Source organism: Tiliqua scincoides, chromosome 1 (genome assembly GCF_035046505.1).
Source record: "Tiliqua scincoides isolate rTilSci1 chromosome 1, rTilSci1.hap2, whole genome shotgun sequence".
Taxonomy (NCBI): Eukaryota; Metazoa; Chordata; class Lepidosauria; order Squamata; family Scincidae; genus Tiliqua; species Tiliqua scincoides.
Window position 1 is genome coordinate 249,911,476 of NC_089821.1, and position 27,857 is coordinate 249,939,332.

Here is a 27,857-nt window from a genome sequence, read left to right on the forward strand (position 1 = left end):
TCCCTGTTCCCCATTTCACCCCTCCCTGCCTCTCTCCCACCCCCTGCATGGCCTTACATGTGGCAGCAGGTACTCCCAGTTCATCATCACAAAAACTCAGCTGCTCGCTGTGGTGGCTAGGCCACATCCTTTGGTGCTGTCACTTTTGTGACAACCATAAACTGATTTACACTACCAGAACATTTGTTATAGCAATATAAAAGCCCTTGGGATTTGGCTGTTAGTCACGCTGTTACCCACAAAATAACCTGGTTGTGAAAGGCAGGACTCAATGACATCAATGTGCTCAAAGGGTGTTGGAATATTTATGAAGAAGGATTCCACGATCAAGCATCTGCTTTGAATGGAAAAGGTCCTGGGTTCAATCCCTAGCATATCCAGAGAGGGCAGAGATAATTCCTGTCTGAAACCTTGGACAGCTGCTACTAGCCCATGTTGAAAAGGTTTAACTCGGAGGATCAAACCACTGAGGGCCCAATCCTATACCGTCGCAGTACTGGCGCTGAGCTCCAGTGCTGGTGTTGGGTATTGCAAACATGCCGTAAAGCAGTCTGCAGCACTCGGAGAGGAGGGGCCAGTGCCAATTGGTGCTGAGCCTCAGCACTACTCGGAGGGCCAGCTGGCACTCCAGCAGAGCCAGCTGGTAGTAAGTAGTATCAGGCCAGGCGGAGGCGGGCAGTGGGCAGAACAGGGTGTGGGATGGCAGGGCAGGCGAAGAATTGGGGCAGGAGGGGGGTTAGACTACTGGAGCTCTGTTCTGCTGAATTCTGAATCCCATGTCAGGCCGGAAGGCCCAACATGGAGTCTTTCAAGTCTGCACCAGCAAAATAGCCAGTGCAGACTTGAGAAGCCCCATTGTGGGGCTTTCCCTGAGGGAAGGGGACAAATGTCTCCTTCCCCTAAGGAGACCTCCTGTGGCCTCAGCGGAGCCACTGGATGAAGCGGTAGCTGTTCTGGCACCACTGCACCCAGCAGAGTCACCAGTTTAGGAATGGGCTGTAACTCAGTAGAAAGCAGCATCCTATTTAAGGGCTCCTTCAGAAGCTCGTACACTCAAATCCAATATTCTCTACTATGTCACTGTGTACTGCTGCTAAATATGTAGGCTGCTCAATTAATTGGCAAGACTGCTTCTTTCTTGCTGTTATTCTGAACAGTGCGCCTAGGTGCTGTTCCTTGGCTAGTGTCCTTTTCCTGGGACACTTATTCAAAGATTCTTTGACTGATGGTGTTTCTTCACTTCCAGCCACTTCTCCAACAGATGTTTTCCCATCAATCTCCTCCATTTGTAGAAACACTTTGCCTCTCTCCAAGCAGTCAAAATATGTCACCTAATGAAGAGTGCAATATTTGATGCTCCCTCATATGTATTCCCCATACCATGTGCGCTCTCTCTCTCTCTCTCTCTCTCTCTCTCTCTCTCTCTCTCTCTCTCTGACATTGCAGTAAACTTCTGGATCAGTGAAACTTTTACTGCTGCCCTCTAGTGAGGACACATGTAAACATTAATGAGCAGCTTCTTCAGGCACTGTGTACAATCATATGTTATGTAAGTCTAAATAAAAGCACAGTGTAACCCCTTTGCTTGAATAATCCCTAAGCTTTAAAGCTAATCACTCTTGCTAGGCTCCCCTGAAAATTAATAGAGCTGCAAAGAAGTAGAATACAAGTATTATGTGTAATTAAATAATAACCCAAGGGGAATACGCTAAGAGCTACATTGAGCACAGCTGGTCATCATATCTTTAATTTCTAGTGAATAGCGCTGTTGTTGATGTACCACACTCTTCTCTCCAGTGCCACAGATTAGAAAATAATTGCTGAAAATGGAACGTGTAAAGCAATCAAGGAGAAAAGAGGGTTCTCAGTCCCTCTGGTTTGATCTGCTCTTTAGCTGATGGAGCACAACAAATTTAAGATGGGCAGATATAGAGATAAGATATAGAGATGCTTCATACTTTGCACTGCTTATAGGTGCATATTAAACTTCCAAGAGAACCTGCTTGATGCCAGGATGTATGAGGCAGATCCATTTATCTCCTGCACATCTGTGCTACCTTAGGTTGCATCAGGTGTCAACCAGATCAGGGACTGGAAAGGGTCTACACCTTCTGGTCAGGTCAACCCCTAAGCCCCCAGGACTAATGTCCAATGCACCATCAAGAGGCAGAGCTTGTTACCCTGCACATGCCCAATCTCATCTGATCTTGGAAACTAAGCAGGGTCAGGCCTGGTTAGTACTTGGATGGGAGACCGCCTGGGAATACCAGGTGCTGTAGGCTTATACCATAGTCTTTGGAGACTGAAGGTTGCCAACCATTTTACCCTGGGACCTCTGATCACCTTGAACTTGAGTTGTGTCTTGCAAAATTATACTGTGAGAAGCCATAATTACCTGTGGTTTTCTCTACAGCAGTGTTTCTCAAACTGTGGGTCAGGACCCACTAGGTGGGTCGCGAGACAATTTCAGGTGGGTCCCCATTCATTTCAATATATTATTTTTAATATATTAGGCTTCATGCTACCATAATATGTGACTGCATTTGGGGAAATGTTATAAACCTGTACTTTCAACAAACTACTATGTATATTCTTTTAACAATGATAGTATGAAGGAAACTTACTCCTGGGTAAGTGTAGGTAGGATTGCAACCTAGGATAGTTAGAATTTTCCTGCTTGATGTCACATCCGGTCATGACATCACTTCCGGAGGGTCCCAACAGATTCTCATTCTGTTCCGGTGGGTCCTGGTGCTAAATGTGTGAGAACCACTGCTCTACAGCATGTTTTCATGGGGACTGACTGTAGATACTCGCCTATAAGGCGAGAAATTTCTGCCAATAAATCAAGTTTAGATCATCTCCTTGCCTTATCTGCAAGGTCAGACTCAGCGGTCAGGCAAGTCCCAGACTGGGAGAAGCAAGAGGACAATGCAGAGATAATTAGAGGGCTATTTCTCTCTAGGCAACCCCTCCAGGGCAAAGCTGCAGCCAAAGTTAACTTTTTATTCTCCTCCTGAGGAAAAAAGCAAGCCAGGTCTCATGGCTTCCATTTATATCAAGCAAGCCTCATTCTCCTTAGCAGACCCTTCTATCCCTTTTCCATTTTGCAAATGTTGGCAGAGGTTTGTTTTTTTTTAAACACCGGGATATAATCCTCATTTCCATCTGAAACAAGAACCAGGCTACAATTCAGTGCACCATTACTTATGAATAATACCCATGGAAAGCAATGGGTCTACTGCTGAGTGAGAGCCCAATCCTGAGGTCCACACTGTGCCTCCGTGGTGCGAACCACAGTCGCAAACGTGCCATATGGCACGTTTGCGGGGCTCACCGCTGGGCTCCTGCCAGAGGTGGCTCAGCTCCGGCCGGTGCTGAGCCACCGCCCTGTGGGCGCCCGCTTTCCACAGCTTGGCGGTGCCTGCGACCACCGGGCTGCGGAACGGGGAATGGGGTGGGGACGGGGGTGTTCCAGAGGATGGGGAGGCCAGTGTGACGTGGGGTGGAGGCAGGGAGACCGGTGTGACATCAGGAGGGGGGGCGTGCCCGGGGCAGGCAGGAGGAGGATCCGTGGAGCTCTGCTCGGCAGGATCCTAGGCACTCATGGAGGCTGTGTGCCTTACACGAGCGCCTTTACTTTAGCAGTGTCCGCTGGGCACCACTAAAGAGAGTAGCCGAATTGCAGGGCTACCTCCCTTACCCGGGGAAAGGGGATGAACATCCCCTACTCCCAAGGTGCCTCCCGCGGTTGCGCGGGAGGCGTTGGATTCAGTGGCAGCCCTCATTGTGCCGCCGAGCGGGGTCTCCCCGGGCAGCTCAGGATTGGGCTGCCTCTTAGGATTGGGCAGTCAATCAGGTTGCAAATGAGGGTGCAACTATGCATTTGCTCATGCTCAGTCCTGGAAAACAATTGAATTAAATTTTAGGAATAGACTTGGATCTAAGGTTCTAGGTGAGATCAGAATTTCATATTTTGTTTTATAAATAAATAGGTTTAATTTACATCTGATAAAAATAAGTATATACTACAAACTTGCATTTATCTTCAGATATGTCATTTTCATTACATTGAAAATCCTCGAGAATTCCACTGGTAAAATGATTCTCAGCTGCTTTCAAATGAAATTTTGAAGGAAGAACAATACACAGGAATACATTTAAATCCCTTGCAATTGTGCTCTATTTTTCTTTCCTGGATTCTTTTTAAATGCTAATTGGTGACTTTGTAAACTATACCCTTGATTAAAAGGAAGAACGTTAGTTCATTGGTGCTGTTTTCTGCTCCCAAACTGATATGGAAAGATTTGATTACTGAGACTTGGTAGTTGTTTTTTAAAAAGAAAAGAAATGGATGATTTAATGAAGTTATTTCTCTCATTTGCATTCATGGGTAGACATCATGCACATAGTATGAGTGATATACACTAAATTAAAATAAAGTGTGATACAGTCATTGCCAGTATTGTAATTCTGCATGAGGACACTTTTATTTGTAGTGGCAGACCTCCCCAGCCCTGTGCTCTGGGGCAAAGGTCCACGATGGTGCCCCCCTTTGGGATGTGGCCACCCCACGTGCAAATCCCCCCCTTACCTAAAGCTCATGGAGCCTCACGCAACTTCTGGAAAACTGGAAGCACAGTTTCCAACCCCATCAGGAATCTCAGAGAGGCTTCCATAGGGTCCTAAAGGTGTGCGAGACTCTGTGCTTGGGGCATTAGCCCCATAGAATGAATGGGAGGTCTGGCACTGTTTATTTGTTAACTTGAATGGTTTGCAACCCACTCCTATCTAGGTGGAGCACTGGCAGAAGACATATTCTGCCAGCACTGGCTACTGAAAAAGTGCTATAAAGCACTTTCTGGCAGCTTGCTGAGTAGCGCATTGCCAGGACACTAGTGAAAAAGACAGAGCCTTCCCACACGCACCATCAGCTCTCCTGCTGTCTGCTGGTGCAGGTAAGTCAGTAGGAGAGACATGAGGCGTGGGGAGAGGGTAGAAGTGGGCGGAGAAAGGGTGTAATGGGGTGGGGAGGTTGCAGAAGGGGGTGGATTCAGCGATAATGGTGCACCAGATGCTATCTGCCTTTCCTCTCCACCCCTTTCTCTCTTTGGAGATCACTAGCACAGGCCCAAAGACATGTGGAGCAGGAGGTTTACAGAGATGTAAGGGGATTTAAACCCCCTTAATCTCTGAAATCTTCTGATCTGTCCACGTAGATACCGTGCACTGTATCTGGGAGGGGCAAAGATAGGATTGAGCTGTGAGTTTCCAGATAAAATCAGCCCATCAGAAAGTAGATTTCGTTTCTACATGGGAGAATACATATGGCTTCTGAATTCTATATGTCAGTGGTTCCCCAACAGTGAGCCATGGCTCCCTGGGGAGCTGTGGAAACCAGCCAGGGGAGCTGCAGAATCGTCACAAAAAACCTGCCAACCTATACAATCTATAGGATTATAAATCTAATGGGGTGCCACAGCCAATGGCACAGTTGGTCAAGTGAGCTGTCAGTCAAAAAAGTTTGGGAACCACTGCTGTAGGTGCTCCTTTCATTTTTTCTTCCAATAAAGAGAGTAGAGACTAGCACATCATCAGGTAACGGGGGCAGCATTTGGCATGCTGCCTAAGGGGTCAGGAGGTTTTGGACCCACTGTTCAAATGAACCAAGATATTTTGCTAGAGGCTTGGAACCAAATTTTGGGCAACTGTAGGAACTGAATATTTGGTTGATAGAAGTAACACAGCTTTGAGGAAACACAAAATGTGTTACAGCAAATTCCAGGAATTGACCAATTTATACGGTATCAACCATTTGTACAGTATCAACCATTTGTCACATCATTATACTGTATAATACAGTATCAACCATTTGTCACAGCCCTAGCTTCAGTTTTATCCTTTAACGCAGAGGTTCTCAAACTGGTGGGTTGCAACCCACCAGCTGAGAAGCCCTGTCTCTGACCTCTTAGAGGGGGTGGTGGGGCAGGATGGGGCAGGATGGGGCAGGGGGATGGCAGCAATGTGATCGCTATGATTGTGCAGCTGTTGGGGACAGAGGTTTTTTTTAAAAAAACTTACCACAGCCTGCGCCAGCCTCCGGGGTGTATGGGGAACCCCGTGAACCCCTCTGCAGGGCTTCCCATGCCTTGGAAAACCTAAAAATAGTGCTCATAGCCCACTTTCAGTTTCACAATTGTAAACCAGAAGTGGGTCTCTATTGCAATTTTAGCTTTTCTAAGGTACAGAGAGCCCTTCTGAGGCCAGCATAGGCTGTGGTAAGTTTAAAAAAAACTCTCTGTCCCTGGTGGCGATGCAATCATGGTGATTGTGAGCCTAACCCTATCTAACTTTCCAGCACAGGTGCAACCGCAATGAGGCCCTGAGGTAAGGGAACAAATGTTCCCATGCCTTGAGGAGGACTCTGTGACTGCCTCCCTACTACAGGATGCAGTGCACGTCCCATTGGCGTGGCTGCACCAGCACTGGAAAATTGGATAGGTTTGGGCCCTGTGTGGCTGCCATGCCCTCCTCCCGCAAAGACTTAGAGTAAGACTTAGACAACCTTTCCGTCCCAAACATACAAAGTCATCTGTGGATAGATACTGTATAAAGGGTGAAATAAAAAATTGACTTAATTTTGTTCCCCTCTTCTATGATTAAAGTCTTTCATTTAAAAGAAGATTTTGTTTTCAGTGTAATATAAATATTTCAGACCTGACCATTAATTGCAAAATAGAAGAAAGGGCCGTCAATAAAAAGGAATAATTTACAGCCTAGGAAGGGGCTCCTTGGCTATCATATGGTTCAATTCAGCTAGAACTGGAGGGATTGGCTTTTGTTCTAGAAAGCCCCCAAAACTTGTGAATTCGTCTTTTAAAAAATGGCATAAAAATGGTTATATTATTTTAGAATCATCAGAAAGGGCTCATTTTAACGTCTTTGTAACTTCAAGGCAACCCACAGGCCATTCCTTCATGCAAGTGAAAGCTGCAGTTTATCTTTATTCACAGTTTCCTTGGACATGAACAACAAAGTACTATTTTCTGAGACAGCATGCAGCTTTTTCGGGGGCCAATTTCAGCACCAAAACCTACTCATGAAACAAATCCAGAAGTTTGCTCCTCTCCTCCTGCCCTAGTGCCTGTTTCTAAAGTTTCTGCCAGTTCTGTGGTGTGCTCAGTATCAGACAGGTCTGGCTCAAGACTTTGTGGTGAGGAAACAGTCTCTGCTCCTCTTACTCCCAGGACCGGAAAAGAAAAGAGGGTCAGGAGAGAGGGAGTGTGGAGGAGAACAGAGTGGCAGGCTAGAGGGTTAGACACACTCATCTACAGTTCTCTTCTCCTCCATACTTCCTCTTCTCTGGCCCCCTCTCCCTTTTCCAGTCCATGGAGTAGGAAGAGGAGGAGCAGTGGAGATGACTAGACAAAAGGAGGTGGGCTCTCACTACCAGTCTGCTGCCTGATGTTTTCACCTCAGTTGGCCTCATGTATGGGCTGGCCCTGGTTGTAGAACACATTTGTTAAATGTGTACCAGGTTACATAAGAAGAGCCCCGCCAGATCAGGCCAAGGGCCCAACTAGCCCAACTGCCTGTATCTCACAGTGGCCCACCAGATGCCTCAGGGAGCACGCAAGACAACATGATACCTGCATCCTGATGCCACTGCCTTGCATCTGGCATTCTAAGGTAGCCTACTTCTAAAACCAGGAAGTGACATATACTCATCATAGCTTGTAACCTGTGATGGACTTTTCCTCCATAAATCTGTCTAATTCCCTTTAAAGACATATAGGCTTTAAAGACTATCAATGCAGACAGACTATCAATGCAGAGAGAGAACTCACAAATGGAAATTAGTTGGGTAGTGAATAGTGACCAAAGATTATGGATCATGTTGTTTTCTTTGCAGGCACAACAAGAAAAAATGTCAAAATCTTAACAAAAAAGTTACACAAATACTTTCATCAAAATATGTGACTTTTTCAAAAAGAAAAGTAGTCATTTTGAAGTTTGATACAGTAGTTTGAACAGAAAATGTTAAATGAAATTATTTTGGAAAGTACTCAAAGTGGCTGAATTCATTTAGCACAAGACAGATGGCCTTTTTTCCTTAGTGACTAATTTAAAAAACTAGTGAACTGGAAAAAAAACTGAAGGGAGAAAGGCTCTGTAACTTATTTTATATAATCTAAAATATAATATCCCTCATGACTTCTGCCTTGCCCTAGAAACTCTAATCATAGACTCGTACATGTTGCTGATAGGTTTCTTGTCTAGATTGGTGTTAAAAATCAATATAGAATACCAAAGAGCTTAATTATTGTTCAAGGAAGCTGTTTTTCTTCCTCTGGGATGATATAGGAAGTGGGTATTGGGAAACTGTTCTTAGATGAAATGCACTGCTTAAAATTGGTAAAAATTAAGCCTCATTGTTCACTGTATCATGAATATTTTGGCAGCAAACAGCTTTCTGAAGAGAACTCTTCCTTTAGTTATCTTGGTAAGATTGTGTTGTGGTTGTTCATGTCTTATATTAATAAACTATAATAATAAATAAACTATATTAAACTATAATGAATAAAAGTATTCATTCAGTGCACATGGTGCTTTACATCATAGTAACCTAAGCAAAAGTTAACCAATTTGTTGAAAAGCAGTGTATATACTGTTTAATAATGATAATGATGTGTCCATTTTTTTCTTCATGGTTAATAACAGCTGGGGGCTAATTTGTATTGCAGCCTAGGAAAGGGTTAGACCCCATGCAGAACAGCCCCAATGAAAATTTAGAAGAAGCTTCTTTAACAAGATGAAAATTACTGTATATGGAGAGGTCTCCCACTTAATAACTTCTAATGTGACCCAGAATTGTCAGTTCTAGACCAGTTGACTCAGGCAACTTCATATGTTTTAAGAATCTAGGTTAACTGAAGCTGATTTGGCATCATCATACTTGAAATCCACTTTTAAGAGTCAAATCATTTATTTAGGTTACATTAGCCATAGGGAAGAAGAGGTTCAGTCAGAGTTCTCTTTCTGCTTGAAGGCTTTCTAATAAAGCTTAATTAGCAGTAATTGGTAAAACTAGAATGATAACTTGATATGTACACATGTGATTGGTGGAGCTCAGTTACAGCTGTATTCCTGCTGGTAAATTATAATGATTCACTGATTAGACCAGGATCCGCCTCCTATATTTCATTCATTTTACTTGACAAAAAGGAAGAGTAGAATACAAACTCTTTGTCCAAATAATATCCCATCCGGGGGGGGGGGGGGAGAGATGCTGTGAAAAAGCACTTTTTGCCCAGTTTTATTTCTGTGTTCAGTTTAGCCATTCAGTTAAAGTAGTGGTACAAATACAATAAAACCAAAAGCTAGCATGTTATAACACAAATTTTGAGCCAACAAAAGAACCATTGCCAAATACTTGTCAAATTGTCAAATAGCCTTTGGGCTGCCGCAGAATCAAGAGCCTCTGTGTTGGGCCTTGTGGCCCAACATGGAGGCTCTGGATGAGGTGGAGTGGAGCTACACCAGTCCTGCCTCCCTTCCACCCTGCTTCCTCCCCCTGGAACACCCCCCCATCCTCTCCCCTCCCCCTCCACTTCCCCCACCCCAAAATGCCTCCTCCCCGCCTCCCCCCATGCCCCCCCCACCTCTCCTCCACCAGCAGTCTGCGCAATCGTCAAGCAGTGGAGCACCGATGATCCACTGGTGGTAGCCCAGCACCAGCTGGCACTGAGCTACCTCCGGCACTGGGCTGGCTTTGAGGACTGTGAAGTGCTTTACGGCATGTTTGTGACACTCACCGCCAACGAAACACAGGCGGTACGAGGTCAGAATTGGGCTCTCGGTCTCATTGACTTCATGAGATTTACTTCCGAGTTATGCATAGTTTCGAACTGCATAGCTATTAATGGGTTAAAATTAAATTCATTTGCCTGTAACCTATTTTAATAACAACACTATTTTCATCCAAGTGATATTTTGAAGATAATTGCAACTGGGTTTTTGAATGAATTAACACAGGCAAATTGAAAACTCATCAAACTACTGTATTTGAACACTCATCTTGAACATGTTGCCAAATCTAAATTCCGATTAATCTGGTTAATGCTTTTAGCGTTTCTAAAGAACACAATTATTGTTGTTTATGTAGCACCATTAATATTTGTGGGGCTTTTCTGAGTAACATAAAGCAAAGTCAGGTCCCTATTTTTAAGTGGTTTGCAATCAAAGGCTGTGGTGCTAAATCTACTTAAAAAGGAGCAAGTGAAGTCCCATTCAGTGTAATGTATTTTACCCATCTTGGATTTCTTTGGAGGGATAAATAGCCATAGAAATAAACAATACATTTACTTCAGAGTAAACTTGCATAGAATTGTGCTATATTATTTAACAAAGATAAAAAATGTAGAGGGGAGAAGAGGCAAAGTAAGGGTAACAAAGCAAACATACACAAATACACTCATACATACTAAGGGCCAAATGAGATGGCATGCAAAAGATGCAACAGTTCCTTTTTTTTCTTCAAAGGAGCTGGAAGGCCCTTGTACTGGATCAGGGCTATGGCACTGGCTGTGGGGTGGACTAACCTTCTCCTTCCTTTGGGAAAACAATCTAAATTCTCCCTTCTTCAAAGCTTCTGTGTCTTATGGAGGAAAATATAAGGATATCTTTGAGTTTAGCAGGGCTAATAGCAGTTGGGAGGGGGGAAGAACTTATATTGGGAAAATGTTATAGAGGTAAAAAGCTAAACTTCTCTCACTCTAGCACCATAATCACAATCTACAGTAATTTGGACCTCCCCCAAAGATAAATTGAATCAGTGACAGAGCCAGACATGGATATCCCACATCTTGTTTAATTTTGCCTTTAGACCAGTGGTGGGATTCAGCAGGTTCTCACCTATTCTATAGAACCCGTACCTAATCCAGCTGTTGGTTCTAAGAACCGTTTGCTGGCCAGGGAGCTCGCGCCTTGAAATGTCAGGGCTAACCCTCCTGGGGGCAGCAGCCGTGCGGGGCCAACCCCTCCCAGGGGAAAGCGGGTCGCTTCCAGCGGGTGCCGAGGCTGCTGGGGCTGAAGGGGCGAGCCAGACGCGGCCAACTGGAGTCTCCCGCGACGCGCGCCCGCACATGCAGTCTGCTGACTAGGGTGAGAGAAGCAGCCCAGCTGCCTGCCCCGCACCTCCCCTCCCCGGCCAAGCTGGCTGACTGGCGAGTAGACTGCTCCTGCAACGGGTCGGGGGCGCGGGCGGGACGAAGAGGAGGGCGCCGGAGCAGCTCCCGCCCAAAGAGCCCCCGCTGCCCCTGAGAGCAAGCCCCCCCCCTCCCCCCCCCCCACATCCATGGACACACAATGGAACTTACCTCTGGGTAGGCACTGAGCACAATCCTAACCAGGTCTACTCAGAAGTAACTCCTATTTTGTTCAATGGGGCTTACTCTCAGGAAAGTGTGGTTAGGATTGCAGCCACTGTCAATCAGAAGGCGAAGGAAGGAAGCCTCTCATCCTCATCACTGAGGCTGCGATCCTATCCACACTTTCCTGGGAGTAAGCCCCTTTGGCTATAATGACTTACTCCTGAGTAGACATGCATAGGATTGTGCTCAAAGGCTGCAGTCCTAGCCACACTTTCCTGCGAGTAAGCCCCTTTGGCTATAATGAGACTCTATAATGAGTAGACATGCATAGGCTTGGGCTCTCAAGCTGCAGTAAGCTCTGTTGACTATAATGGGACTTACTTCTGAGTAGATGGGCATAGGGATTGTGCCCTTACTTCCCAAAAGCACAGGACCGCACCATGGGGTTGGTTTTCATCCTTGGGGTTTGGGAATGCAGTTTTGTGCCTGGGATCTTTTCATTGCAATACAATGTGTTGTTACACAACGATTGTATAATACACTATCAGACACATGCTCCCACAGCTGAAATTCCTCAGGTTAAAAAAAAGGCAGGAATGTGGCACAAAACATTACTTCATTAAGGGTACAATCCTATGCAGGTCTTCTCAGAAGTAAGTCCTGTTGTGTTCAATGGGTCTTACTCCCAGGAAAGTGTGGATAGGATTGCAGCCTTTGAGCAGAATCCTATGCATATCTACTCAGAAGTAAATCTCATTATAGCGAATGGGCTTATTCCCAGGAAAGTGGAAGTAGGATTGCAGCCTTAGGGCACAATCCTATGCATGTCTACTCAGAAGTAAGTCCTATTGTGCTCAGTGAGGCTTTCTTCTAGCACCTGTGCAGTCACAATGCAGCCCTGAGGTAAGGGAACAAATGTTCCCTGCCCCCCATCACAGGATGCAGTGCATGCGCTATTGGTACAGCTGCACTGGCACTGGAAAATTGGATAGGATTAGGTCCCAAGTCCTCTTAACTGTAACTTTCCAGCACCAAGTCCTGGAGGTCTCCTTGTGACAAGGGAATGTTTGTTCCCTTACCTTGGGACTGCAATGTGGCTGCATTGGCTCTGGAAAGTTGGATAGCCCTTAGGCTGCAATCCTACTCACACCTGAGAAGCAAGCCCAATTGACTATATAATGTGATTTACTCCTGTGTAGGCTTGCATAGGATTGGGCTGCTATTCCTAGGTAAGTGTGCTGAGGATGGTACAGTTAGCATTTGCTCCTTCTCTACCAGAAAAGTTCCTTTAGGTTATTCTCTTCCTTCCTTCCCCCCCCCCCCCCCCATGGCAGGCTGACTAGAAATTGAAGATTTTTTGAACAAGTTTGCAAATTGGGTTTAGGTCTTATCACCTAATGAAGAAGAACTGGAGAAGCACTGAGAAGAACTTGTGATCAGGGTGAACCTCAAAACCTGCAAGGCTTGTTACATGTGCTGTTAATTTTCATTTTTAGGCTGGGTTGTGGGTGCTTGGGCACCTACACAGCTGCAACACTTTCAAAGGACTGTGGTGGGGAGGTTCTGCCTCACCTGCCTCCCCACCCACTGCAGGCCCCTGCTTTGCACTCCCTGGTCAGTAGCAGCCCTCAAACTTGTGGGAGAATTGCCACTAGAGTAGACCAAAGTGATGGGTATCTGCTGTTGCCTGTCGGAAAGCAACCTAGAAGAACAGTCCCCTCATAGTACTTTTTTGCTCATTAGTGAAACTGTCCTTCAAGGCTGCCATTCTCTCTCAAACCCTGGAAGTCAACAACTCCCCTTGAACTTGTTGGGTTTCTGAGTAGACGTGCATTGGATTGCAGAGTTGGAAGTTGGAGGGGGAAGCTTTAGAAGTAGACCTGGTTAGGATTGTGCTCAGTGCCTACCCAGAAGTAAGTTCCATTGTGTGTCCATGGATGTGCGGGGGGGGGGAGGGGGGGCTTGCCCTCAGGGGCAGCGGGGGCTCTTTGGGCAGGAGCTGCTCCGGCGCCCTCCTCTTCGTCCCGCCCGCGCCCCCGACCCGTTGCAGGAGCAGTCTACTCGCCAGTCAGCCAGCTTGGCCGGGGAGGGGAGGTGCGGGGCAGGCAGCTGGGCTGCTTCTCTCACCCTAGTCAGCAGACTGCATGTGCGGGCGCGCGTCGCGGGAGACTCCAGTTGGCCGCGTCTGGCTCGCCCCTTCAGCCCCAGCAGCCTCGGCACCCGCTGGAAGCGACCCGCTTTCCCCTGGGAGGGGTTGGCCCAGCACAGCTGCTGCCCCCAGGAGGGTTAGCCCTGACATTTCAAGGCGCGAGCTCCCTGGCCAGCAAACGGTTCTTAGAACCAACAGCTGGATTAGGTACGGGTTCTATAGAATAGGTGAGAACCTGCTGAATCCCACCACTGGTTTAGGGTATGTATCCCATTTCAGAGTTTATGCTGGCAGTAGTTGTCCTGGTGTGGATGGTACAGAGGCATAGCATTGCACCAGTACCTGTGGCACATTCATTGGAGAAACTAGGGTTATGAAGGCATGATGGTCATTGCACTGGCATCCAAGGGTAATGCTGTTCAGACTGGCATTTTGAAGTATAGGATTGGGCTGTTATTGTTAAGCTGCTTTGAGTAAGTTGCTTTGAGTTATAACAAAATTGGGTTAAAAATCTATGAAACAAACACACAATGTGTGATGCACATGTTTGTTCTTGGGCAACAGTGTTTTGACATTTATTCTTTTCATGCAGTGCCTGAAGGGTTCACAATGGAATATAACTGAATATCAGTTGACACATTTCATGAAATGTTGACACTTCCAAGTTGAGAGATGCAGCTGATACTGCTGGTAACTGCATAATTCTTCCACAACTTGGCAGGCTTCCTGCAATTTGGCAATGACCAATCTATTATGGAAGTATATCTGTCTAGGTTAGACAATTTAGGGCACAATCCTAACCCCTTATGTCAGTGCTTTCCAGCACTGACATAAGGGCAATGCAGCTCTGAGGGAAGGGAACAAACATTCCCTTACTTTGAGGAGGCCTCCATGAATGACACCCAACTGCAGGATGCAGCACATGTCCCATTGGCACCGCTATGCCAGTGCTGGAAAGCACTGACACAAGGGGTTAGGATTGCGCCCTTAGTTAGATGCTGCACAAGTAAGATACTCATTGCATAGAATGATTCTTTGGCCATTGTAATCAATGTGGTCTATCCCTGCAGTTGTAAAGCTATGGAGGATCAATTGCAGCTATTTGCACGTGTAGGATATGACTGTACAGTATGTGTGCAGTAAACATATGAAGTTGCCTTATACCAAGTCAGACAATTGGTCCTACTAGCTTGGGCTTATCTATATGGATTGGCTGCAGTTCCCCAGGATTTCAGAAGGATATTTTCAGTGCTACCTGGAAGTATTAGGGATTGAACCTGAGACCTCTTGTGTATAACGAATATGTTCTTACCTTGAGCTACAGCCACACCCTCAATTTCTCATAAACAACACCTTCTTGCTCACTATGTTGACAAATGGCATAGCAAGATCCATTAATGCTGTGAACAAATAGTAGAAATAGAAAAAAAATGCATCTATCAGTTCACAATCTCTAGTTTTGGTGTGATTTTTTTGTGGCCAAATATAGCATTTGTGAATTCAGCTGCATCAAACCATCTCAGCTGCTGTGTCCAGGGCCTAGGAGAGGGGGGAAAGGGGGGTAATTTGTACCCAGGCCCAGGGTCAGAAAGGGAGCCAGGAGCCAAAAGAGGGGGCCCAGAAATTTCCTGGGATCTTACATTTTCCAAGGCAGTGAGTCACCCAGACTTACTGCCTATGTGGGATGCTGGGGGCATTATTGTGGGCACACAGCGATGACTACTGCCACAAGCCAAACACAGCAGGCCCAGGAATGCACCCATTCCTTAACAGTGTTCACATCTGGGAGGAAACTGACAATAGCTACAATAGCTCTTTGGCTTGTGGATTTGCTTACCATGAAGAAGTTTATAGGAGCTTAGCAACACAGCTGCGGGACTGCAGCTGCTGCAGAAGTCAGTTTTGGTGAACATAGGACACTTTCCATTCTAGTGTAAGCCTAAATACAATGCTACTAATCTCCTGCAATGATTTCCTATATCTGAAAGATTTTAGAGAGACGTAGGAGTGTGTTTGGTTCTCCATCTTACAGTATCTAACTGCCAACACCAGGCAGGTAGGTAGACCTGAGCTCTGTATTGGGGAGACTGGTAGACCTGGGCTCCAAAGACTACTCCGGCTGCTGCCACTTCCCCTGGCCTGTTTTGCCCCCATTCTGCCCACCCTCATTACCACCCCACCACTCTGTTTCATCCCCTCCCTCTTTGGGAAAGGACCCCAAAGAAATTTTGTATCAGCTGATAAAATTCCTCTCAGAGGCCCTGGCTGTGTCACTGTACTGTCTCATCATTCCGCTGGTCTCAACCTCCACCCACTAGAGGGGGAGCCAAGTGCACTGCCCTTAGCTTCTTAGAGGAAAAGATGTATAGAAGTATGAAAAATGAATATACAGGTTGAGTCTCATTCAGTTCCCAGAACTCATGAGGTTGGCAAAAATCACATTAAAGCAAATACATTTAAAAAACAATGTCCCTTTGCTTGGTGATTTAAAAACAGCCTTGCTGACCTTTGTGATGTAAGGCAGAGTCATTAGGCAGACCATCCATCAATCAGTCTCTCTCCAGGTGCTTAGAAAGGCTTCACTCTGAGCCAGCGACCTTTCCCTTCACCAATGCAAAGTGATTTTCTTTCTGGTGCTCAGGGGAAAGGAAGGGGCCACTCGCCTAGGAGTGAATCTGTTCTAAGTGCCTGGAGAGAGAATAATTGATGCATTGTCAGCTGGCTGCCCTGTCTCGCATTAACAAGGCTATTGTTAAACAACTTTTTTCCTTTAATTTAAAGGGCCCTTCTCATTGCGTTGTGATAAAACCGCAGGTGAAAACCATGGATAATTAGGTTATACCTGTGTGTGTGTGAGTGTGTGTGAGTGAGTGAGTGTGTGTGAGAGAGAGAGAGATGGCAGCTTTGTTTAAAAAGTTTTTCTTTGAGTTTCCCTTAAAATAAATTCTAAGCTGGCTGTGTTTAGCTGAATATTTACGTACAGGTACAACTCCCTCCCTCTGCCCCGTGCATAAGTGAACCTGCGTAGGCAAAAGGTTGGAAACAGCGCTCCTGGTGGCCTTCTGGTGCATCCTTGAAGATGGAACTTGGGGCCCGATGCCATCGAACTTTCCACAGCTGGTGCAGCTGCAATGCAGCCCCAAAGAAAGGGGACAAACATCCCCTTACCTGGAGGAGGCCTACCAAAGGATGCAGCGTACGCCCCACTGGCAGGGCTGCAGCGGCACTGCCAAGTTGGACAGGATCGGGCCCTTAATTCGCGACAGGACACCCAGGGTCAGCAAGTTCCTCCCCGCGTCTCTGTGCACCACCGGAGAGGCCGGTTTGGAAAATGGCTGCTGCCACCACTGCCAAAACGGCCCGGGATGGAGCTGGCCCTGCCAGGCCTCCTCTGCTCAGCACTGCGAACGTGCCACTTCCCCCCCGCCTGCCTCCACAGTCCTGCAAAAGGGGGAGGGGCGAGGCGAGGGAAGGCGCCTCCTCCTGGCGCTCTCGCCGCTCCCGCAGCCTGCGCCGCCGCGAAGGACTCGGCGCCAGGCAGCGCCCGGAGAAGGAGCGACCATGCTCGGGGCTCAGGACGTCTCTGCAGCTGCCGCCTCCCGCCGCGCGCTGCTGCCCGGGCAGGCTGGGCTGCCTGCGAGGCGGAGGACTCGCTCCGCGGAGCCGCGCGGAAGGCGGCTCGTGCACTAAGCAGGTGCGCGCTCAGCCTCCTCATTGGCGGCAGCCGGAGCGGCAGCCTCGCGGGTGTCGCGCTCCGCTCCGCTCTGCCCTCCCGCCTCCCCTGCAGACAGGTAGGATGAACGCGCGCCCTGCGTGTCTCCCGGTCCTCGCCGCTGCTGGCAGTCTGTCTGTCGAGGGGAGCGCGGAGGCATAAGCGAGCTTGGCTGGGGGGTGGAGGAGAGAGAAGGCGGCTCCATGCAGGCGGGCAGCCCTCAGGTAAGGGCGCACTGCGCAGCCGGGGGGGGGGCGCGGAGGCAGGCAAGCCTTTGCCTCAGAGGCAGGGCTGCGGGTGGGCGATGCGGGGAAAGAACTTGGGAGCCGCTCTCCGCTTGCAGCCGGGAGCGCATCCCTCCCTAAGGCGAGTCGTTCTTTCGCCCCCTCCCTTGAACGCTCCCCGGGGATTTAAGGGGGCGGCTCCCTCAGTCAAGCCTCCAGAGGTGAGCCGAAGCGCCGCTTTATCGTGGAGGGAGGACGCGTCTCCTACGCGTTCACACGAGACGAGAGCCAAGGGGGGTCCTGGGTGCCGGTTGGGAAAGCGCTGCGTCTTGGCACATCCGGAGGAGGCAGGAGGCAGGGATGGATTGGCCTGCCAGGATGGACCCCTGTAACGCAGGTGCTGTTTCCATCCGCCACCAGAGGGCAGGCGAGCGCTGCTGGGCAACTGGGTGACCGGCTGAAAGCGGCTTCTGGGGTACGGTAGTAGCCAGAGATCATTTGCCACTGACTGCATCCAGTGTGATCTCTCCTGGAGGGAGGGGGAAGGTGTGTGTGCAGGAAACTGCCCATGTATTACTAAAGCAGCGCCTGGGTGAATCTGTTGGCAGACCCTTGCAATCCGGATGCCCTTTGCGGATGAAAGATGTATCATGGAATGAACCCGAACAGCGGCGATCCCTTCTTCGAAGAGCAGCAGACTCCACCGCAGCAACTGCAGCGCTCCCAGTCCAAACTCTCCCTGGTGGTCCTGTGGTTCCAACTGGCTCTGTGCTTCGGCCCGGCACAGATCACAGGCGGTGAGTGAGTGAGGAACTCATGTGACAGGCCATAGCGGAGTGCTCAGATGGGGGTGGTGGGAAGGGGGAGAAAAATCGACTGTCAGCCTGAGGTCCTGCTTCACGCAGGAAGAGACGGCTTCTGGCTATTGATCTCATAGGCACAAAATACTAAACGGGGAGCATCCTCTCACTGTCTTGCTCAGCTGCCACTCAGATCTTACAGGCAAAGAGCAATATGCACACAGCCACCCATTATGAAGGTGAACTGCCTTTTCCTTCTCTCCAAGATGTGCAGAGGAATGACCTCTTAAATTGCTACTTCCTGCTTAAGTAATGCATGAAAAAGGAGGATTGCTTCCAAAGATGCAGGGGAAAAAAATATGCTTCCCTTCCTCCTAGAAATGGTGCTTCATGTACATGGATGCAGGATCCTTCTGTTCTCCTGCCCCCCCCCCCCAGCCCAGTTGAATTCCTGCCAGGAAAGCATAGTCATCTCTCACAACCCTAACTTATACTCTACTCCATGCTAACAGGAGAGTCCTGTTTTTTCATTGTATGAGAAAAGAGAGCCCACACATGGATATTAATAGGAGGAGCTCCCACTATGGTTTCCCAAATTTACATATAAAAAGGCTGCACAGAGATGCTGAGGGGGAGGAGTCTTTTTTTTTGTTTCTCACACCCACAATGAAGAGAAATCCTTCTCCCAATGATATGATGTGACATCCACCTACACTCTTAGGAATCCCTCTGGGATCCATCTAATATGTATGCCTAGATCCTAACAGCTGAGAGTTCCCATTACCTTCAATCCATAAATTATCAGGGCAGTATGCTCCACTTTCAAAGGAGTGGGCTGGCATGGAGGCACACATCCTTTTCTAGTAGAAGTAGAAACTAGTTTAGGGATCTTCTAGTATGAGTTTTCCCTTCGCCCCCTGCCACACATCCATGGATAACTGTGAGAGACAGGAGGAACAAGTGATAATTGTAGCAGTGGAATTCCATGTACAGAAAGGGTCAATGAAGCCACTTTGAAATGAAGCTTGGCACTGCTTGAAGAAGAGACCCCAAGGAAATATTCAAGGCCATATTTCAATGTAGAGTTTTTCAACTGCTACAAGGTTGCATTATTTCTTTGTTTTTATTGAAGCCCTGGAAGCAATTTCTGTTGCAGGTGATGGAACTTAAATCCAATTATGTATATCCTGCAGTAACAGACCTGCCCCATTGTGCCCTGGGGTGCAGGTCTGCAAAATGCCACCCCCCACATCATGCCACCTCCCCCCCCCCCCGGATACTTACTGAAGCTCACGGAGCCTGTCAGCACCGCTCGAAAAGCCTTCTGAGGCTTCTTGTGCAATTTTAAACAGTACTTCTGGTTTCCAGATGAAACTGCTCCAGTGGGCAGGCAGGGTGGTGTGGTGGGTGGAGATGGCAGAGGCATGGTGAGCACAGTGCTCAGGGCTTTTGCACCCCCCCGCCTCAGGTCTGCCACTGATATCCTGGATTAAACTTGCTTTATTTATGCATGCTGCAGGAATAGTAAACTGATGATTTTATGGAATGTAACACTTTATTATTGAACAAAGTGCTGGCCATTGTTCGAGGTTTGAAATGGCTGCTAATATTTTGTATTGTATTTCATTTGGAAGTCATTTCTGTCCTTCAGGGGGAACTGAAAGACATTATATTGTTGTTGTAAGTTATTGCTGTGATGAAATTTTTAAAGGGACTGTTCATCCTGTTAAATTATTTTAATTAAAAGGAATTAGTAGAAAATATTGGTGTCTGATTCTGCACCAAAACAATATTTTCTAGTGTACTATGCTAAGAATTATTCTTTATATATAACATCATGTATGCTAGTTACAGAATTAACAACTATTTGTAGTAGAACATGTGTGCTTTCTTTTCTGATGCGTGATTGGAAAATTAATGTTAATAATGAGGTGTCTGGTCTGGTTCTAAGGCGTATCCCATGTTCAGAGGTAAATCTGGAGTAATCCTTTCTAGTAAAAGCCAAACTGGGCATGCACTTAATTGCATTAGTTTAGTATGTTCTTTTTTTTTTTAAACAATACTACAGGTCCAGCCTATTTATACATGGATTTTTTATACACAGATTTGACTCAACACGAATGGCCCCTGCAAATGAGAAGGAATGTGCTGTTCCCTGGAGAAGGGGAAAAATGCATCCCTTTAAAATCAGTTTAAAAAACTGAACAGTCCTTTAACAACAGCCTCCTTAATGAGAGGGGGGGGCAGCTGGCTGACAATCCATCAATCCTTCTCTCTCCAGGCAACCCCTCCCTTCCCCCTGAGCATGTGAAAGAAAGGTGATCATTTTGCATTGGTGAAGGGAGGGACTGAGTGAAGTCACTTGGAGGAGGACTGATTGATGGATTGTCCTCTTAATGACTCTTATCTTACATCACAAAGGTCAGCAAGGCTGTTTTTAAATCACCAGAGCAAAGAAACTTTGTTTTTTAAATTGATTTGCTATAGTGTGTTTTTTGCCATCCACTGAGTGCTTGGAACACGGAACCCACGCAAATAATTAGTCTCAACATGTACTTGCAAATGTCCAAAATGATGAAATCAAGGGTGGGGTGGGGGAACCAAGGGGTTTAGGGATGCTATAGCACTTTGGCCCATAGTGGCTTTTGAAATTATTTATGAATAATAATGTATTTTAAAATAATGTAGAAGGAGGCATTCAGTAGGAATCAGAACCATGAGAAAATTGTTACAGGCTCCCTATCCCCACCATAACTCTGTGACAAAATAGCAGACAAGTGTTGCTATAAAAACTGGAATATCAAACTTATTCTAAATACTGTATACTATTTAATGAATCAGTTTGAAAATGTATGCCATTTTAATGGAAAGGAGAGATGGTGTCATGTTTTAAAGCTGTTGTAATTCTGCCAGTTATGGGAGCGGAGTGTGTGTGCTCTTTTCTCCCTTGTCCTAGGTGCAAATTTTCCTTGTTACAGCGCTGTTAAATCCACAGTAGCATCTGCAAGGCAAATAGATGTGATAACCCACTAAATTACCTGTGAATGTGGATTAGGCAAGCAAGAGTCAAAAAATGGTTACTAGTTATTAAAAGTCCAAAAGAAGAGAATTAAGCAAACTGGGAGCTGGAAGGGGGTGGACAAGCAGGCTGATGGAAAATGGACACGAAGCAGAACTTGACCAAATTGATGCAGAATTCAGTAATACTCTGAGGATGGAACTGGAATACTATCCAAGAACAAAACTTGCAACCCCTCCCCCCATCTTGTCTCTAGTCCAGTTAAGTTTGCAAGCTGACTTGGAGTGAAAAAAGCAAACAGAGCAAAATAAATATAATTTCTCTAACATTTTAAGCTAATATTGCATATCCCATCATTGGCTACTTATGTTGTCCAGGAATCTTGGTCCCTGTACTCACTGGAGAGTAAATAGTGAATCAGCATCAGATACAATGTGAAGAACCTGGCAGAACCTGGCAGTGCTTTCCAGCACTGACATAAGGGCAATGCAGCTCTGAGGTAAGGGAACAAACATTCCCTTACTTTGAGGAGGCCTCTTTGAGTGACACCCAACTGCAGGAGGCAGCACATGTCCCATTGGCACTGCTGTGCAGTGCTGGAAAGCACTGACATAAGGGGTTAGGATTGTGCCCTAAGTGTACTTGTGCTTGGTTTTAATTTAGGATTAACTCAGGTCTTTAACTTAACTCATCAAGTTACCTGATTGGAGTTGTGGAACCCACATGGCCACTCCATCCCTCCTCTTTATCTTGATGGATAGGTTTGACTGCCCAATGGTAGATGCCTGACAATCCTAGAGGAAGATAGCTATTCCAGACAGGATGAAGGACTCGAATGCACATCCAGCATATGGCTAGGGAATAATGGAGTTTCAAACAGACAAAGGGTAAGGGCTGCTTGCCAGCAGGTTTATAGGCTGCTGAACCTAGGAGCTTCTGAGGAGTTAAGAGTGTTCAAAAATAAAGAAAAATAGGGGAAGAGACCAGGGCATTAATTGCATAACTATTTACTAAATGCAAAATAAGTGCACTAGCCTCATGTAATTAACATAATGTCTAGTTACACTGCAATTAACAATACCAGTTTGAGTTTCCAAAAATCTTTAAGGCAGTGGTTCTCAAATCTTTAGCACTGAGACCCACTTTTTAGATTGATAATCTGGAAGTGTTGTCAGGGCCAGAAGTTACATGATCAAGAAAATTAAAATAAATAATTCTAAATAATTAAAGTAAAACATAATTAAATAAGGGAAAACCAGCCCTGTTCTACCAAGTGCATTTTCTCTAACCTGCCTGCAATAACACCCTCCCCAGTAAGATTTTCAGCCCTGCCCAGTTCAATTTAAGTTCTTATGTTGTTGGCATCCTTCAGTCTCGGAAGACTATGGTGTCACGCTCTGAATGGTGGTTCTGGAACAGAGTGTCCTCTCCAGTGCGCGAAGCCTGGGTAAAGTAGGTATGGAGGATAGGCTGTTACCCATGCAGCAAATCCCCCCTCTCCACGTCGCTGAAATGGTCCAATAGAAAGGCAGAGGCCAATACGGTTGGTTCCAGCAGCGTCGCAGGAGTTGCCAGAACGTGACTGTGTTCAGCCATGAACTGCCTCAGGGACTCCGGCTTCGGATTTTGCCTCGAGGTTGACTCCTGAAGTCTTTTCCATAACTGGATGTAGCCACAAGGCAGTGGAGGTTTGGGATCAGAGTTTTCCTTCTCTCAGATGAGCTGCCTTCCCAGGCTGACGAGTTCCATCTACCTGGTGGCTTATCTAAGTTATCTAAGTTCTTATATTTAAACCATAACACTAAAAGGATCCACCTAGCTTTACAAGTCTAAAAAAGATTTTAAAAAATCACCTTACTAGCTCAAGCCTCTGTTTTATACTTTTTATGTGCTGGGCCCCCCTTTTGTTGAGTTCCACTTTCATCTGATCGGGGCCATTTCTGGCGGCCTTGCATTCTTTTTTTGCCTGACCTGACCATGAGTCCACATTTGCTCACTTGTGAGTAAACTTGCCTGTGTAGTTTCGCTTTCCATAGGGCTCAATACTTTTGTCAGCTTGGAGGGAGACACTTCTAGGGTGTTTTTGAGGGGGCTGTTTTCATCAAATTGAAACCATTCTTGTTGTCGTTGGATTCCTCTCAGCGTGCCCATTCCAATGGACTAAGGCAGTGTTTCTCAAACTGTGGGTCGGGACTAACTAGGTGGGTTGCAAATCAATTTCAGGTGGGTCCCCATTCATTTTAATATTTTGTTTTTAATATTTTAGACATTATACTACCATGCTATGTGACTGCTTTTGGGAAAATGATACAGATCTGTACTTTTAACAGGCTAGTATGTATATGCTTTTAACAATAATAGTCAATGGGGCTTACTCCTGGGTACCTGTGGGTAGGATTGCAGCCTAGGATTGTTAAAAAAATTTCCTGCTTGATGATATCACTTCTGGTCATGACATCACTTCCAGTGGGTCCTGAGATTCTCATTCTAAAAAGTGGGTCCGGATGCTAAAAATGTGAGAACCACTGGACTAAGGCAAGTTCCCCTACTTGCAAATAAACACACAATATGGCTCAATTTCACTTTCCATAGGGCTCCATGCATTTGCCTTCTCAGATGTCAGCTAAAGCTTTGCAACCCACCGACAATCAGGTTGGGAACAATTCAGCCCCAAAGCTAAGCACTTTTCCACGCTCTGTTATTTTCAGAGGAGAGTTAAGCCCATATCCCGCATAGCTTTAAGCACCTATTATGATCCCACTGAAATCAATGGAACCTAAATGTGCTTTACTTTGACTGGATTATGCACTTAGAAAGAAAAAAAGAAAATGACCTACTATCTGTAAAATAGAGCTGCTGTAATAATCATAAGCTTTATATGTATGGTATAAAGTGAATATATAATTGGTTCAATTTAATTGTATTTTTCTTAGCTATAGGCCATTGCAAAAAGTAAAATTAGCAAAAAGAATTACATAACCGAAGCAGAGTCAATACAAAAGAAATTTTGCAAACACTTGTTGCAGTCGTTTAACAGCATGACACCTATATAAAATTGTTTTTCCTTTGCTGAAGAGGAAAATATCATTAAAGCACAAATGATCTTTACAAGAGATAGTATCTCTTGTGTAGATAAAAATAGGATCATTATTTTCAAAGCAATCAAAGTATTGAGTTGAAAGGTGACCTCCATGGCCACTCTGAATGGTGAACAGAAAGTAAAATAAGTCAAACTATTCAATGTAGTGATGAAAGTAGTTTGCTGTTTTAATTTTTGATTCTGCAAGGTTTCTGTGCATGATTGCCTGAGGATAGATTTAACCTAAGTAGTAATCTTGAAATGACTGCTAGAATTCTTTTTATTTTCTAACTTTTTATTTTATTTTATTTTTATTTTCTAGCTATATTTTCTATTTTCTATAGCTGTTCTCTAAGCTATATTAATAGCAAAGTTCTTCTACTTCACCTCAAAACAATACAACATATAAATCTTCTTTCTTTTCCTTGTCACTAACTCTGTAATGAATAATTCTGCCTACATGTTTCCTTTTTTTGAATTTGGAGAGAGATTCTTTGAAAGATGCAAAAGAAATTTTTTTCCTCAGAGTGAATTTAAATGAAAATCCCTCATGGAAACAGATTTCTTCATACAGGTGTGTCCCTATATCCATGGAGGAACCATTCCCCCATGTATATGGAAACTGTAAATACAGGAGAAACCTGTATTAATAGTGGCCTCCATGCCTCCTGGTGTGCCCATTAGTGTTTAAAAGCTTACTGGTGAAGTGTTCTTGTTTTAACAGATCGCTATAACCATTCAAGCTTTAAACATCCACAAATGTTACTATGACATTTTTATATAGGAATTTGAGTATTCGCATTTTTCAGCATCTGAGGGGATTCAGAGAATAACTCCAATCATATAACATCATATGACATCATTAAACCTCTCTTACATAAGTTCAAGTTACAGGGATGCTTGTGTTTTTCTGCCAGATCTACCATGAAATCTAATGTACACCCACTGGTGTACATCGATCCAGAGCCCTGCATGCTGGCTCACTACAGGCGCGCACTGTTGCAAACATTCTGTAAGGCGTTTGCAAGCCCTTACCACTCCTGGTGGTGGAGAGGTGAGTGGGGGTGTGGGGGGAGGTGGGGAGGAGGCTTCTGGGGAAGGGTAGGGAGAGGGTGGGTAGGAGGCATGGCAGGGGAAGGGACGGAACTGGTGGTGCTCTGTTCCATTGGATCCTGAGCCCTGTGTGGGACCATGGAGTCTGGACTCTCCGACTCTGCGGCAGCTCCAGAGCTGCCATAGAATTGAGTAGCCCCATTGTGGGGCTGCTTTCCTTACCTGGGGGAAAGGGACAAAAGTCCCCCTACCCTAGGGAGCCACCGGTGACTGCCTGGTTGCACACTGGATACTGTCATTTTGGCACTACAACAGCCCTGCATGCTGGGAAGCTCAGGATTGGGTTGTTGTTCTTTAGCACAGGTGTGTCAAACTCATTTCATACAGTGGGCTGAATAGCATTCATGATGCCTGCTGCGGGCCAGAAATTATGTCATTAAGCTGGAAGTGATGTCATTAAGCTTGCTCATGACCATTAATAACACCTTTTTCTCACTTAGGAATCATTCGCTGCAAATGATAGAATAGAAAATATTCAAATCTTGAGCATATTTCCAAGATTTGGGAGAGCCTAATTATCACATAAGCTCCTCTTTCAACAGTGACACCTCAGAACAGCTCAGCAGCTGAGAGCAGTTGGTGGTGCTGTCAGAGCCTGAAGGCTGAAAAAAGAGCTTCTGTGGGCCACATCTGGGATAAAATTGCTAACCCTCTAGGATTGCGCCTTACGTTTGACACCCCTGTTCTAGCAAGTGCAGGGACCTGGGGTCCTTGGACAATGTAAATGGCTAGCAATAGTGACTTTAAACTTAGGTAGCTGCATTAGAGTTATTTTATTTTGCTTTTTCTCTTTCCCCTCAAAACCAGTGTGCAAACTTCACTGATTTAGGAATATGAGTGTGTGTGTGTGTGTGTGTGTGTGTGTGTGTATTTTCTCTTGAGTAGTATCCCAGCTTCATCTGCTGGATGGTGTTGGTTACTGTACCTAATTTGGTCAACATTTTTCTTTGTGTCTATCCAGCTGAGTGCAGTCATTTTTGATCAGGCCACTTTGACGTTTTCTACCTCCCTTTCCCCCATTTGATTTAATTGACTATCTTTTGGATTTTTAATAAACTACAGTAAACCCATTTTGACATTATCTTTGCCTAGTCCGTGGTTACAGGTAATTTAGTCCAGCGGTTCCAAAATGTTTCTGCACAGGGACCCACTTTTTTAAAAGACAAGTCTTTTGGGATCCACCTAATTTTATAAGACTTAAGGAAAAAAAGTTTCATCTTACCAGCCACTCAAGCCTCGGTTTTTATACTTTTTACTATGGTGGGGGAGGCCACATTCCTGAGCGTTTTTTGAGCTCTGTGTCGCGTTCATCAGATTGGGAACTTTCTGGTGTCCTTGTGTTCCCCTTTACCTGGCTTTCAATAAGAGCTGAAGCACAGTCAACTACTCTCAAGTAAACATATAGTGTGGATCCATTTCACTTTCCATAGGGCTCAGTACATTTTCCTTGTCAGCTTGGGGGGGGGGAGGGAAGACATCTTTCTCCAGTTTTTTTGGAATTTGCTTTCATTGGATTGGAACTGTTCTGGTGGCATTATATTCCTCTTGGCCTGCCCTTCAAAGGAGACCAAAACATGGTCACCTACTCATAAGTAAATACACTCAAGCTGCTTAGTTTCACTTTCCATAGGGCTCAATACATTTTCCTCATCAGGTATCAGCTTGTCGGTCTCAGTTAAATAAATAAATAAATCTTGACCCCACAGTCTGGGAAATACTGATTTAGTGGATTGTCACAATTGTTCTTACAGATGCTATTGTAGTTTTGATTTTTAATAAGAACCCTTGGAGTTTAGTGCTCTCCTGGGAGGAGTTTTACTTAGATGCGCCCCCTCCCCGGCCTGTCTAAGTGATAGTGATAGTGGCATAAGATGGAAACTACCATATTTCCCTCCATTTAGCTGCTGATCCAGAAAAAAGGAGAAAGCAGGGAGCAGGAAAGGGTGTATTTGAACACTAATTATTCGGTGCTGCTCTTTTTGGTCTTTCTCTCAGGATGTTTCCTGATACTGGCCATAGAGACATACACGGCTACTGTACAAGGGATAAAATGGCCAACCCTCTAGGATTGCAACCACAGGCAATTCTGGGTATTTCAACAGGGCTTCTTTGATTTAATTACATTTTGTCTTACAGGGAACAAATCTCCAAGAATAGCTTCAGCCAGAGTTGGCAACGCTGGCAAGGGAATCCTTCTCATTTTCCATAGTGCTGATAAAATTGGGCAGGCTTTTCTTTGTTTCTGGAATCATGTTTCTGGAATCCAGCTATCACTCCTATATTACTATTTTTGAGTAATGTATATTCTAGCATGGCCGACAGGACTCCTCTCTGATGTACGTGACAGAAAATTTAAATTCTGTAGATCACTGCCATTTTATTGCAATAA

General features: G+C 45.6%; 1 protein-coding gene and 1 pseudogene across 1 annotated transcript in view; both read left to right on the forward strand.

The window, feature by feature from the left end:
* Positions 1–2,166: 2,166 nt before the first annotated feature.
* On the forward strand, positions 2,167–2,282 carry LOC136638450 (5S ribosomal RNA; annotated as a pseudogene).
* A 15,808-nt stretch (positions 2,283–18,090) lies between these two features.
* SUSD4 (sushi domain containing 4) overlaps positions 18,091–27,857 on the forward strand; it is a 122,348-nt gene continuing 112,581 nt past the window's right edge. Inside the window, exon 1 of the mRNA XM_066611679.1 lies at positions 18,091–18,254. Within this exon, the coding sequence (XP_066467776.1) occupies positions 18,101–18,254 (154 nt within the window). The 5' untranslated portion in view covers positions 18,091–18,100. The remainder of the gene's footprint in view (positions 18,255–27,857) is intronic.